The sequence below is a fragment of the Aethalodelphis obliquidens genome, unplaced genomic scaffold (genome assembly GCF_003676395.1).
Source record: "Aethalodelphis obliquidens isolate GAN/ISIS:26980383/991018 unplaced genomic scaffold, ASM367639v1 scaffold83, whole genome shotgun sequence".
NCBI lineage: Eukaryota > Metazoa > Chordata > Mammalia > Artiodactyla > Delphinidae > Aethalodelphis > Aethalodelphis obliquidens.
The window spans coordinates 7,685,669-7,699,696 of NW_020838027.1; the positions used below are offsets into that span (position 1 = coordinate 7,685,669).

Here is a 14,028-nt window from a genome sequence, read left to right on the forward strand (position 1 = left end):
GAGATAGTGTTAATTACACATGGCACATAATTTAAAGGCCAAAGCTTCTTTAATTAGCATTTTTTATTAAAATGAAATTTGCATAACATTAACCATTTTAAAGTGAAAAATGCAGTGAACGTGATGCAATTTCTGTTCACATATTAATGAATACAAGAAGGATGTAAATACCTCTCCAGTAATATGGAAATCCCCATTGGAAATATAAACAGCACCAATGGGAAAATTTAAAAGAAAATAAGAAAGAGACAAATCCTCATAGGAGGGAACTTAGTTATGTTCCAATAATACCTTTTAACAGTAATTAATTCCTGAGGAATTGCTGAAAACTGCAAAACAGTAATCATAAAAAGTAATAAAACATATTTTGCATTACAACATGTTAATACCTCTGTCAATAGGACAGGTTACTTTTTTATATTCATTGTCAGATCTTTTTTTGATTGATAGTATTTAAAAAGGAGAAAGCTTTCTTATAACAGCAGATTCCCTACAATTTCGCATTTTACAAGATTCTCTTAGTCAGAGATATGGCAGACATATTCTCTCGGCTATTTGAGAAAAAAAGAGACGGAACTGGATGATTTTTTTATGATGCTTTTGGTCATAAACATGTTGTTTTCTACCTTCCTTACTATCTTACATATTTCTCTCTGCTCCTCCACAGCGACACCCCCACCGTTATGTTGACAGCTTCTTCTCACAAATACTGTATGAAGGCACACTACAAAGTTGGTCGTAAATGACTGACACATGAATCCATACACAACTGTGAGATGAGTCTTGTTTGGTAACTGTTCTTCTGATTTGAAACCTGTTAAAATAAAATACAATAAGGTAATTGTATAGAACAAACATAAGGAATGTTGTCCACTGTCTCCACAATGCTGAAATAAATTGGTAAGGATACTGGTGAAAAGAGTTTCTGAAGTGTACGTATCATTGAAAAAGGAAACTTGAATTTAGATTCTATTTGTTTCCAGTGGTAACAAAATAACCTTCATTACTAAGGCATAAAAATGACTCAAAAAATTTTAAGAAATACTACTAGTTGCATAAAATTAAATAAAACTGACGAAAAAGAAAAACTATTTAACATTCTATAGACAGTTCTTTACTTCTCTTTTAACCTTTTACCTAGAAGTATATTTATCAAATGAAGCAACAGTTTAGCAAAAATATTATTGGGTATGTTTAGTGAGTAGACCAAGTTGAAGCGTTCTTGCTAAAAGTTATTTAGAACTAAGTGAAGAATCATTGATATCAAAGCCATTTAAAGGCAGTTCAAACAACCCTATATTTTTAATGCATCCTGAAGTTTGCTTTGTATTGCAATATAATGAGAGATGATTATGAGAATTACCATGGGTTAATAGAAGCACGCTCTGTTCTGTTTGCTCTTTAGTCTCCTAAAAGAGCAGTGTTAATTATTCAGTCAAGCTCAAAGGGCATCACTGAGCCTCAGTATAAAAGCTATGGTCTGGTACTTTTCATCCTGTACATCTATCTCTTCTTTGCCCTGGAGTTGGAGGATTGAGAGAATTCTTCTATTGAAATAACTAGACTAAGGACATGAAACAACTTTGATCCAGCCTCAGGGAGAATTCTGACCAGTGATCTTCTCCAAAAAATTTTCTTGACCTCTAAGAGATTTTGGAGTATGTACAGAGCCAGATTAAATTACTGTCACCAATGAGTAGTTACATATCAAAATGTTAATTTGGACCTACTCTTATGACTGTAGAGAGTCCACTATTCATTTTTTAAAACAGAAAAGAAAACACAAGACAAAGGGCTATAGAAAAGTAGGAGATATATTTTGTCAAGATTCTTTGTTAATAAATTCACTGTGCTTTGGCTAGTGGAAGTGAAATAGTTAAGTGGTATTAAAATCAAAATGTGATAATACTCAGTTTGTACTATTCATACCCGATGGTGCTTGTCAGAAGCAAATGAAAAGCTTCTCTGTAAACTTCAAATTAATTCTACAAACATTTAAGAGATAATGTTAAGTGCATTATCAAAAAAAATCAGATATATCGATATGAATAAAAATTAGAAGAAAAATAGTAGAAACAGATACAAATGAGTATATGACACTGGTATTATCAAGCACAAATGTTAAAACAACTATACAGTGTATTCTAGGAGTTAAAACACAATACTGAGAATGTTAGAAGAAAGCTAGGAATTATAAATAGCAACTGGGTAGATTTGAGAACTTGTAAAACTGAAAAATCCATCAAACAAAATTAAAAGCTTAACTGAGGCTTTCAATGGCAATTTAGCTACAGATGAGGAAAAATAAGTGCTGCAAGGTAGGTGAGAAATAAATACACAGGTTACAGGAAAAAAAAGGATAAAAATATAGGAAAAAGCAAATGAGACATATAGGATATTGTGAATGGGTCTGTAATACATTTAACTGGAATTCCAGAAGAAGGCAATAAAGTCAGGAAGGAAGCAACATCTGAAGCATGTGGCTGAAAACTTTTCAAAGCTGAAAAAAGACATCAGATTTAAAACATATATTACCTTCAAATAGCTGACTTTTCAAAAACAACAATAAAAATAGAATACATTATAGTAATATCTCTGAATGCTTGAAAGAAAAGAGACTATAAATTTCTAATTTTATACTCAATATTTTTTAGAAAAGTTGAAATAAAGACAGTTTTAGACAAGCACAGAAAATCTGACCTTAAAATTTCAACTCTAAAGGAAATATTAAAGAGTATTCTTCATATTTAAGGAAATGATTCAAAATGGAAGGTAAGAGAGGCAGAGAGGATTAAGAAGCAATGAAAACCATAAATATGTGGGAAAATCTAATAAACTGACTGCATAAATCTATATTGTTTTCTAGGGGTATACTTTTATTGAATCCAAGATGCCATCAACCATTGATGTACCATTTATTTAATTCTGTGAAATAAATGCATTCGAGATGGGAATTTAACAGAAAACCCTGCAGAAGCTGGAAAACAAAGGACTATTTTGGTGCAGGAGTAAATGAAAAATAAAACTGCCAAACAAAAAAGAGTAACAATGAAAAGTGCATTTCTCAATCTTGCCACCAGGGGGAAGGTGGGAGGAAAAAATTATACCCCCACAAGCTGCTACTCATACAATTTTTCTGTCTGAACCTATAACAGTACACACACACACACACACACACACAAAACCCCTAGTGGAGTGTTTAATTTAAGTAGCCTCAGGTTTGTGGTGTTCCTCTTTGACTGGCAGAAACAAATACTACGCTTTGACAGAGCTCAATTTTAGTGCAGGATGACAATGATTATAAAAGACCAGCAGTGGTAAGACATATGCCAATTTTAGAGATACTAAAATGTGGGAAAATATGGGCCAGAGTTAAAATACACAAAAATAATAGCATGTAAATTGGGGGGGAGAGTATACAGAGTAAAGAAATACTCTAATAATTTTATATTGCCCAGGAAAAACATGAAAAGACCAATTAATATTAGACTTTGATGAGTGAAGACTGTATGTTGAAATCTCTAGAGTAACTGCTAAAATTAGTTAAAAAGTAAATTCTAAATTAACATAAGAAAAGGTGGAACAATAAAAAAATAAGTTCAAAAAAGAGGAAAGAAAGAAAAGAAAAAGTACATTGAATGAGCCTGAGCCTGCAAGATATAACAATTCTAAACTATATGTGCCTAATAATTTGGCTTCAACACATCAACAAAAATGTTTACAGAGTTGTGAGTAGAATTACAGTGGAAGATTTTATTATAATTCTCTCAGTATGGGAAGACGAAGCAAATAAAAACCAGAGAACTGAGAAATCCCTGGCGGTCCAGTGGTTAGGGCTCAGGATTTTCACTGCTGAGGGCCTGGGTTCAATCCCTGGTCAGGGAACTAAGATCCTGCAAGCTGTGCTGCATGGTGTGGTCAAAGAAACAAACAAACAAAACCAAAAACCAGAGAACTGCCATCACACTGAGTATGTTCTCTGACCACAGTGGAACTAAACTAAAACCTAAAACAGAAGGATAACTATAAACACACAGATATTTCTAAATTAAGAAATACATTTCGAAGTAACTCATTGGCCAAAGAACAACTCACAATGAAAATCAGAAAGTATTTTGAACTGAATGAAAATGAAAATACACTAAAATTATAGCCTTAAATGTACATACTTGAGGAAAAAAAAGGATGAACTTCATGAGTCCACACAAGAAGTTAGAGAAAAAGTAGCAAATTTGGGGCTTCCCTGGTGGCGCAGTGGTTGGGAGTCCGCCTGCTGATGCGGGGGACACGGGTTCGTGCCCCGGTCCGGGAGGATCCCATATGCTGTGGAGCTGCTGGGCCTGTGGGCCATGGCTGCTGAGCCTGCGCTTCCGGAGCCTGTGCTCCGCAACGGCAGAGGCCGCAGGGGTGGGAGGCCCGCGTACCGCAAAAAAAAAAAAAATGTAGCAAATTCAACACAAAGAAATTGAATGGAAGGAAATGATAAAGGTGAAAACCAAAATTAATGGGGAAAAAAGAGAGAGAAAAAGACACAGAGGGAGAAAGAATCAACACAGCCACAAGTTCTTTCTTTGAAAACTACACCCAATGAGACTGCTTAAAAAACTAAAAAAGAAAAGAAAGAAGAAAGCACACACACACACCAATAATAGAAATGGAAAAGGGGAAGATAATTTCATATTCTGCAGATATTAAAGAGAAAATGAACGACAACTGCAGTGAGGAAGACTTCAACACTTTGTGAGAGTTAATTTCATGTGTCAATTTACTAGCCACGGCCAGATCAAACATTAGTTTCGAGTGTGTCATTTGAATCAGTGAACTAGACTCAGCAAACTAGACTTCACTCCCCAACGTGGGCGGGCATCACCCAATCCATTGAGGGCCTAAATAGAACAAAAAGGCAGAAGCAGAAATTTGTTCCTTTCTTCCTGCCTGACTGTGTGAGTGGCGACATCTCATCTCATCTCACCCTCTCCTGCTCTGGCACTGGGTTTTACACCATTGGCTCCCCTGGTTTTAAGCCCTTCATACTTGGACTGAAGCTCATACACTACATGATTTCCTGGGTATCCAACTTGCAGACGGCAGATTGTCGGATTTCTCAGTCTTTATAATCATGTGTGAGCTTATTCCTCATAATAAGTCTCCGTATGTAAATTCTTCTTCATTGTGTGTATATTAGTGCGTACACATACAATGAGGAAAAATTTATAATCGTGCAAATGTTCATATGTCTAAAAGAGCTTTATAAAATGTGAAATGTGGGCTTCCCTGGTGGTGCAGTGGTTGAGAGTCCGCCTGCCGATGCAGGGGACACGGGTTTGTGCCCCGGTCCGGGAAGATCCCACATGCCACGGAGCGGCTGGGCCCGTGAGCCATGGCCGCTGAGCCTGCGCGTCCGGAGCCTGTGCTCCGCAACGGAAGAGGCCACAACAGTGAGAGGCCCGCGTACCGCAAAAAAAAAAAAAAAAAAAAAAAAGTGAAATGTGGTTGCTTTTAAAATTAATAATAATAGCATGTATCACACATTTCCTATGTGCAAGATGCTGTGCTAAGTGATTTTACTTTTATCTCAAAATCCTAAGAGGTACGTAGTATTTTTATTCTCATTTACAGGTGCAGAAAGAGGGGTGCCGTTAGATTAAGGAACTCATCCAGTTTCACACAATGAGTGGGCCAATCATTGACTCAAGCTGAGAACTGACTTCAAAGCATTGCTCTTAAGCACAGTTTTACACTGAGTCACAGTGATTGCACCTTCCTGGGCAGCCTCACATGCCCTCCTAGTAAGAAAGCTGAGGGAGCACTTGTGTTGACAGCTCGAGATGGCCATTCAGCTCTTTGCGACTCTTCAGGCTTCCTCTACCCTCTTGTTTTCTTTTTTTCTCCTGGCTCACTCTTTCTCTCTCCCCATCACTATGTATCTTTTTCTCTCTCTTTCTTATTATGGCCAACAGATCAGATTCTTAACTGCCTGACATGCTCTCACCTCTCTGAGAAAGAGTATGAAGCTTTGTCTCTCCAGATACTTACAAGTTAGACAACAACATTGAACCATCGTCCCAGAGCCATGGTTCTTCAGTCTGACGGCGAGAAAGCCCTATCCAAAATGAACGGTCAGGTTGGGAAGACACTTGCCTAGATATAAATTCCTGTAAGGAAACATAAATACAAATACAAGTCAAGGAGAGAGAGAGAGTGTGATAGACAGTGATGATAGAGATAAAGAGAAGATACAGAAACAGACTCTTGGAGATTTTGAGAAACAGAGATTGAGTCACCTTGGTGGAGGATGTACACATATACTGGCGTTAACTTAGACAGCAGTGCCAATTCTTGAATGCCATTGAGTGTCTCAAAAGTCGTATCTCATTTCTTCAGAGTCGTATTGTTTAATTTTCCAATAAAGAATGCATCCTTAATGTCAACATTGCACTGCTTGCATTCAACCTATCTGACAAAATCCAAGGGCGACAGAATATCCTAGGCAATGTCCATGGATGACAGGCCACTATCTTCTCCACAATTTTAACAGAAAATATAAATTTATATGACCTTTGTCAAGAAATGCTTCTCAGAGTGAGATGACAATTTTAAAGTCATTTAGTCCCACTGCATGAGTTATGCATAAGTAATCTGGGGGTTAAAGATCATATGTGAATCTTTGACAAATATAGCACAACATAGCGGCAATTATGGGAAGGTCTAAAAGTCAGACAGACTTCCAGTCCTATGCTCTTTTTTTAATCATACATCTACTTCCATTCATTTTTATGTGAACTATAACTGTTGGGTAAGACAGAATAGAAACAAAAAAATTGAGAGTAGTGAAAGTAAGTACAGAAGTTATAGATTGTTTAGATTTGTAGTATAGAATGTGGGAAGATTTTTCTATTTCACTCCACCACACTTACAACCTGAAATCCAAGCCCACAGAAATGAGTAGTGGCCTGACTATTATAGTCAACGTGCAGTTGTGCTTAAAGGGTTTATTTCAAAGTAAAATGTGTTCATATTTTAATTAATTAATTACAGAGAGAAGCATATATTATGCACTTTACTCACTTAATATATGCTATTATTATAATCATGGAGGATATGTAAAATTACTTTCTTTTAGGGAAAAATCATCATTACCTGGAACCTACCTCTATTTTTCTGTTCAATATAGACCACAGATAATTATAACTGAAATCTACACTTACCAACTCGTTTAAGCTGTCTATTTTCAGGAGATTAGAGCCCAGTTGCAAGCACCGTCTTTTACTTGTATCCCAGGAATCTAATGATGTGCTAAATAGATAACAGCTATTCTGATGTGTGATCCAGTTAGGGGGACAAGAGCTAGAAAGAACTCCTGGAAATAAAAGATAAATACAATGAGATTCATACTATACCAATTCCCTCTTTCAGTGCAAGTACCATTCATCCTAAGGACACTTGATAAATAATCAATGAATTACCATTAATAGATTTCATTTTCAATTCAAACTATATGGATACAACCTTACAGAAGAGGCTACATTAAAACCACTTATTCATTTACAATTAAAAAATGAATTGAGTGGCTATAAACAGTGTTTTAGACAGTGAACCCTCCTTTCCTTCTTGACTTGTCTTCTATTCCTTCAAAGTCAGACCAGAACTCCTTTTCTCCATGATAACTAATAAATCAATTCAAAATCAATCACTGAGATATACAGTAATTTCATGTTAACATATTTTACAAGTGTGAGATCCATTTCAGAATGCAATTTTCCAAATAAGAAAAGTATAAGAGCAATCGTTCACATTATAGAGTAATGTGATACAAATAGTGAGGAGGTATGTGTCCAGAGATGGAAAATTGAAGTCAAAATATTGTCATAGTCAATAATGATGCAATTAGAAATCGAAGTTTCGTGTATATAAAATTGTAATTAAATAAATGAACTTGCAGGATTAAAGAAAAACAAATTTAACCAGAGTTTTCAGAAACATATCTATTAGGTTTATTTCTTTTGTAAATGTTTAATTCTTAGCAACACTTTCCCTTCTTTCCTTTTTCTGTCCGTTTTTCTTTTCTGATGTCCTATTTCCTATTTTAACTATATCATTTTAAAATGTCAATTCCCTAAGAGATGAGAACACTTTTTGTTCCTTCACATCAAATTATACAATCTCCTATAAGCCTAAATACATACCCTGTGATAAATTAGTTACTGATTTAAAAAAAATCCAACTAAGTTGGAGATTCAGCTAAGTTCATAAGGTATTTATGATATCACTTTATATATGACAGGGGACGTATTTTACTGAGACAATATGCTGTGGGCTTTCCTTGGATGCAAATCACCGCACATAAAAGTACTTTCTTCACCCGTTGCTCCAAACCTTAGCACCAATAATTAACCCTTCTGAATCAAGGACTTTATTAATCTTTTAATTCTGCCTTGCCTGTGGTCGTGAGAGCCTTGGTAGGAGCCACATTGTCTTCTAAAGATGGTTGACTGTGGTTCTCTTTATTTCTTGATTGAAAGCTGTTATCCTTCAACAGGTTGTTCCCTGAACTGGGTCTCCAGATAGCTTCATATACCAACAACAATAGTAATTACAGAAGAAAAAGTCATTTTGCTATGTTTGAGAATTCAAATCCCCAAAACCATATTTTTGTTGAAATGTAAAGGGATACATACTTGATTAGTGATAGATAATACATTGCTGATGGAGAGGTAAAGTTAGATGATAGATAGATAGATAGATAGAATAGATGATAGATGAAATATACAGAAAAAAGAAATAACTTCCATGAAGATGGTTTAATACAAAAGAGAAAAATGAAGCAAATGGAATACAGTCAATTGGTACCATGAATGATTTGAAAAAGTAATAAATCTTCTATCTTTCTTCTATTATTTAAAAATGAGAGTTCCTTGAGAACCTGCCTGGTGCCTATAACATAGAATGTACTCAATAAACACTTGTCTATTTAAGAAATCTTTCATATAGCCTCTTTGAAGGTACAATAATACTTTATTCAATTTTGAATGCATGAGCAATAAAATCTATGGAAATTTATTCATCCATCACAAAATAACTAGTTAGTATTTGATAAGTGCCTCAGGTATTTCCTGATATTATCCAAAGGAGTTTAGAGTAAAGATCAGGTATAAAATAATTTCCTTAAATCATAAGACATAAAAAATAGCTTATAGTCTCTTTAGAGGATTTATTTCGTTAGGAAGATAAGCACCAATTGTACTTCCTTTTTATCTCCTCTGGTTTGCTTTCATTAATTTATCCTAGGAATTCCATAGCTTTGAAACCAGCTATTCAAGGAGAGCATGCAGTTAAGAGTATGAGTTTTTAGGACAGATCACCCAAATTTCTAATCATGATCCTACCAATAACTAGTTTATGACCCTAGAAATAAAATGAGAACTAATAGCGCCAATTCAATAGGGTCAATATACAGGTTCAATTAGATTATGTTACGCTCTTAAAAGAGTGCCTGGAACAGTGTAAATGCTTATTAAATGTCTGTTGTTAATCTCTCCCACCAATACTCACCCATGGTACACAGGACCACAGTTATCACCAGCATTACCAAGCATAAAATTCCCAAAGTCACAGCAATGGGACGCCAACGAGGGGATGCAGCACAAAATCCTGAGGCACCATAGGGAGCAGAAATTGAATAAAGAAATTAGATGATGGATCGCAGAGCACTTTAATTCTACAGTTCATCAAAATCTGATATCCAGATAAGCTAGTCATCTAGGATTAGTCTGAATTTTTCTCCACCTTTAGCATACCTCTTCAGGTTCTGAAGCTTGATATCTATGCACTCCTAATTTCAGCTCCACATTGATGTCTATAGTTCTTGACACTACCAGGATTCAAGAAATCCTACCTATTCTTAGAAGAGATAGCTTAATGTAGCAGAAATAATGCTGGTTACTAAGGGATCTTCTCCTTTCACTTACTTCTTGCACGTCCTTGGGCAAATTACTTCCTCTGTTTTTCCATTTCTCTTTGTGAAAAATTAGGTTAATAATACCTCAAAGGATTATTGTGGGCATTAAGTTAACATATGTAGAAGTACCTAGTTTAGGGACTACTAACACATTATAGGTAACACAATTTGTCCACACACATCTATAAACACACACATGCCTCCCTACCTCTTGCATCATCTAGTTTTTCCACTCTTCCCCATCAGGTTGCCCAAGAAAAGAATTGCATAAGTGACAAGAGGAAAATGATTGTGCAATGGGAATGAACAGAAAGCAGAAGAGAGTAAATTCTGCCGTCAAAACCTGTGAATAATCTCTTGATAACAGGAAACTCGCTATATATTAATATCACCACTTAAAAACTGAGAATAAGCAATAAAAGCATTTCAGAGAATTGTCAAATAGGGGAACCATAGAGGAGATTAAATTGCTCATTCAGTGAAGAGAGAAATCTTTTAATGCCCTTCCCCAGATTTCACCTCTTTTACGTTATGTCTAAGACTCATGTCCTGATAATGGGATCTTTTTGGCTAATACATATATATTTCTTCACGGGCATACAAAGAACTCCCTTTTGTTTAAAAAAAAAAAAATTCCAAATCAATCTCATTACCACACACACACACACACACACACAAACAGGCTCAGGATTCTAAACCCTATGACTTCTGACTTCCCTTTGGCCTTTTCCATAAAATCACAAGTTGTTTTTTCCATCTTTTCATTCTTCTATCTCCAATATCCTGATGTTGTTCATTTACACTTCTGTGTTTCTTTGACCTCCATTCTGCAATTTACTCTTTTCTGTCAAATAAACAAGTCACTCCTATTGAAATTCTTTCAGCTTTGCATTTCATCACACTTATTACCAACTTCTTATTTTTGAAGTGTCTGTTCCTATAGAACAGAGAAATTGTGAGTATTTTCTATCATCATAATAATTAACTTATACATAGTTGACCCTTGAACGACACAGGGATTAGGGGCACCGCCCCTCCCCAAAGTCAAAAATCTCCATATAACTTAGAGTTGGCCCTCTGTATCTCAGTTCTTCCATATCCACAGTTTGGAGTCCATGGATTCAACCAACAGCAGATCGTGTAGTACTGTAGTGTTTACTTTTGAAAAACAACCATGTATAAGTGGACCTGTGCCGTTCAAACCCGTGTTGTTCAAGGATCAGCTGTACTGATGATTAGTCCCTGAATGGTTACCAAAAGTGTTAGTGCACGTTCAAATTATCTTCAGTGACTTCTGAAAACCTTTTACAATATATTAATAAAAGCCCGACAAATCGCAAGTCTCTCCAATTTTTTCCACTTCCAGTTTTAGTTGATGAGAATGTAAATGTTGAAGTCAGAAAGAAAAAAATATACCTTCCTCTGAGACCACAGGTTTCCTGATGGTATTGCAAGAGCTGAAGTCTAATTGAGTATATCCGTCTTCATCCAAATTTTCTACGGAAGAATGGTGTTCCATTGTTCTATTGAGCTCCTGAGTTGCCTCAGCATACGAGAACTCTTTCTTCTCTTCTCCAAAGACAACTGCCTGTGGGCAAAAGAGGACCTATGAGTCAAGTCAAGTGGGGGAGGCATTTACTAGGCTTTAACAAGTTGAGCTTAAGCAGTCCAACCAGATACCCAAAAGCAGGAAATGAAAAATGTGCAGTGGTAATTTCCCATTGGTACCTTTAGATCCTGTTTCTGAGACTGATGATGCTTAAGAAAATTATAAGGTAGCACAATAGATAGATCTTTGTTTCAGATCAAACATAAGAAAAATGAAACCATTAATGTCTTATGCCACTTTCATTATTCTCACAACCGAACTGGACATCATTAATTGACTTGGCCTATGTAAACTTAAAACAATTTTGGTCCCTTGAGTTCACCAATACTTTGTTACAACTGTTCATTCATTCATGTACTGCTCTTTCAGTAAACATGTATCAAATGCCCATCTTTTCGATTGACAGGAGGTGGGGATAAAAGGATAAATGATACCTGTGAAGAAGCTTATGGAGTAAAGGAGGAAACCCACAGATAGGTTCATGAAGGATACCATAAGGAGGTACATTGTTGTAACAACAGAGAGAGGAAACAAATCTCTTTGGGGCTTGTCAGAGATTTATAATACAAAGTAGAAAATTATTTATTCAACGATGACTATGAGCTAAGTACTACCTATGGCATGTGTTTTCTTATACAATCTCAGTTTTCCAAGAAGTCTATGAGATAGGCACTATTAGTCCTATTTTCTTTCTTAAGTATAGTTGATTTACAATGTTGTGTTAGTTTCTGGTGTACAGCGAAGTGATTCAGATATATATTTTTCATATTCTTTTCCTTATGGTTTATTACAAGATATTGAATACAGTTCCCTGTGCTAGACTGTAGGACCTTGTTGTTTAGTCCTATTTTCAAATGACAAAACTGAGACATAGAAATTTTACTCCCTTGCTCAGTTTTAAGAAACTAATAAAAATAATGAAGCAAGGAATCAAACCGAAGTCCACTCTTACTGCAAAACTCATGATCTTTTCTGTTATGCTACCCTGCCCCCTTCACCATTCTGTACACTTATATTGCAAGTAACAGCTAACGGGGAATTCTGGAACTGAAATACTATGTTAAATGCTTAATGTTTCCTCTTTGCCAATTTCCACAGTAATACCCAAGTTAATGAGATATGGAAAAACATTTATCATTGCTAGGAACTAGAGAGGTACCCATCTGTACACAAGACTTCAAAGCAAGCAGAATGGAAGAGACTACTGGCAGTTGTCAAAGATAAAACCAGACACTCATTAAATGTAAATTGATACAGTCTCTATGGAGAACAGTATGGAGGTTCCTTAAAAAACTGAAAAGAGAACTACCATATCACCCAGCAATGCCACTACTGGACATATACCCTGAGAAAACCATAATTCAAAAAGAGTCATGTACCACAATGTCCACTGCAGCACTATTTACAATGGCCAGGACACGGAAGCAACCTAAATGTCCATCAACAGATGAATGGATAAAGAAGATGTGGCACATATATACAATGGAATATTACTCTGCCATAAAAAGAAACAAAATTGAGTTATTTGTAGTGAGGTGGATGGACCTAGAGTCTGTCCTACAGAGTAAAGCAAGTCAGAAAGAGAAAAACAAATACTGTATGCTAACACGTATATATGAAATCTAAGAAAAAAAAAATGGTCAGGAAGAACCTAGGGGCAGGACAGGAATAAAGACGCAGACGTAGAGAATGGACTTGAGGACATGGGGAGGGGGAAGGGTAAGCTGGGACGAAGTGAGAGAGTGGCATAGACATATATACAGTACCAAATGTAAAATAGCTAGCTAGTGGGAAGCAGCCGCATAGCACAGGGAGATCGGCTTGGTGCTTTGTGACCACCTAAAGGGGTGGGATAGGGAGGGTGGGAGGGAGACGCAAGAGGGAGGGGATATGGGGATATATGTATATGTATAGCTGATTCACTTTGTTATACAGCAGCAACTAACACAGCATTGTAAAGCAACTATACTCCAATAAAGATGTTAAAAAAAAGAAAGTTGGTGAGGACAGATTTCCTTCAGTAATACGATTATAACAGAGAGAAGGGCCCAGCATAAACTGAACTCAACTTCCCCCAAACAAAAGACTAGCGACTTTTTAAAGGCTGGGCTGTGCTAAGGGAAAGGCACTGAGTGGTATTAGGAGGATTAATCCATGTGACTAGACCATGCGGATTTGTTCATTGGTGCTTCTCTGGAAGAAAAACAAGCTTCTTCATCCTTTGGACAGGAGACAGTGTTGCGTATTGCAGCAAGGTTGTGCCCCACTGAAGCTAGGGCCCTACCCTCCCATGGGGACTGGGAGAGGGCAGGTTATCTCCCTAACTAATTCCCTGTTTGCTTTCAGAGATGGCTCTCAGGACCCTGAGGAAAGTTTTAGGTGGTAGCTTTACACCTCAAAGGGCAGAGAGAGGATTTTATTTTTTTAATTTAATTTAATTTTTTTGTGTATGTGTGTGTGT

At 36.3% G+C, this 14,028-nt stretch overlaps 1 protein-coding gene across 5 annotated transcripts; it reads right to left on the reverse strand.

Annotated features, from left to right (window-relative positions):
* Positions 1 to 45: 45 nt before the first annotated feature.
* CLEC7A (C-type lectin domain containing 7A) lies at positions 46 to 11,577 on the reverse strand. Of its 5 annotated transcripts, XM_027093142.1 has the most exons (6): positions 11,375 to 11,567; positions 9,553 to 9,651; positions 8,440 to 8,568; positions 7,209 to 7,360; positions 6,037 to 6,155; positions 46 to 814 (listed from the first exon to the last, which is right to left on the reverse strand). In XM_027093142.1, exons 1-6 carry the CDS (start codon positions 11,475 to 11,477, stop codon positions 682 to 684), a joined length of 735 nt encoding a protein of 244 aa, XP_026948943.1. In that variant the 5' UTR covers positions 11,478 to 11,567; the 3' UTR covers positions 46 to 681. The 5 variants fall into 5 exon arrangements, with proteins under 5 accessions (XP_026948943.1, XP_026948944.1, XP_026948947.1 ...); XM_027093143.1 differs by lacking the exon at positions 8,440 to 8,568 and having other exon boundaries at positions 11,375 to 11,565; XM_027093145.1 differs by lacking the exon at positions 6,037 to 6,155 and having other exon boundaries at positions 49 to 814; positions 11,375 to 11,577.
* Between the last annotated feature and the right edge of the window lie 2,451 nt (positions 11,578 to 14,028).

Excerpts from the sequence above, each read along its gene's own strand:
- CLEC7A (XM_027093142.1), bottom strand. The coding sequence starts at position 11,477 with ATGGAACACCATTCTTCCGTAGAAAATTTGGATGAAGACGGATATACT. Across the intron at positions 8,569-9,552 it reads TGTGGTCCTGTGTACCATGG|CTATCTGGAGACCCAGTTCA; the intron begins GTGAGTATTGGT and ends TGGTATATGAAG. Across the intron at positions 6,156-7,208 it reads TAGACAGCTTAAACGAGTTG|GAATTTATATCTAGGCAAGT; the intron begins GTAAGTGTAGAT and ends GTTTCCTTACAG.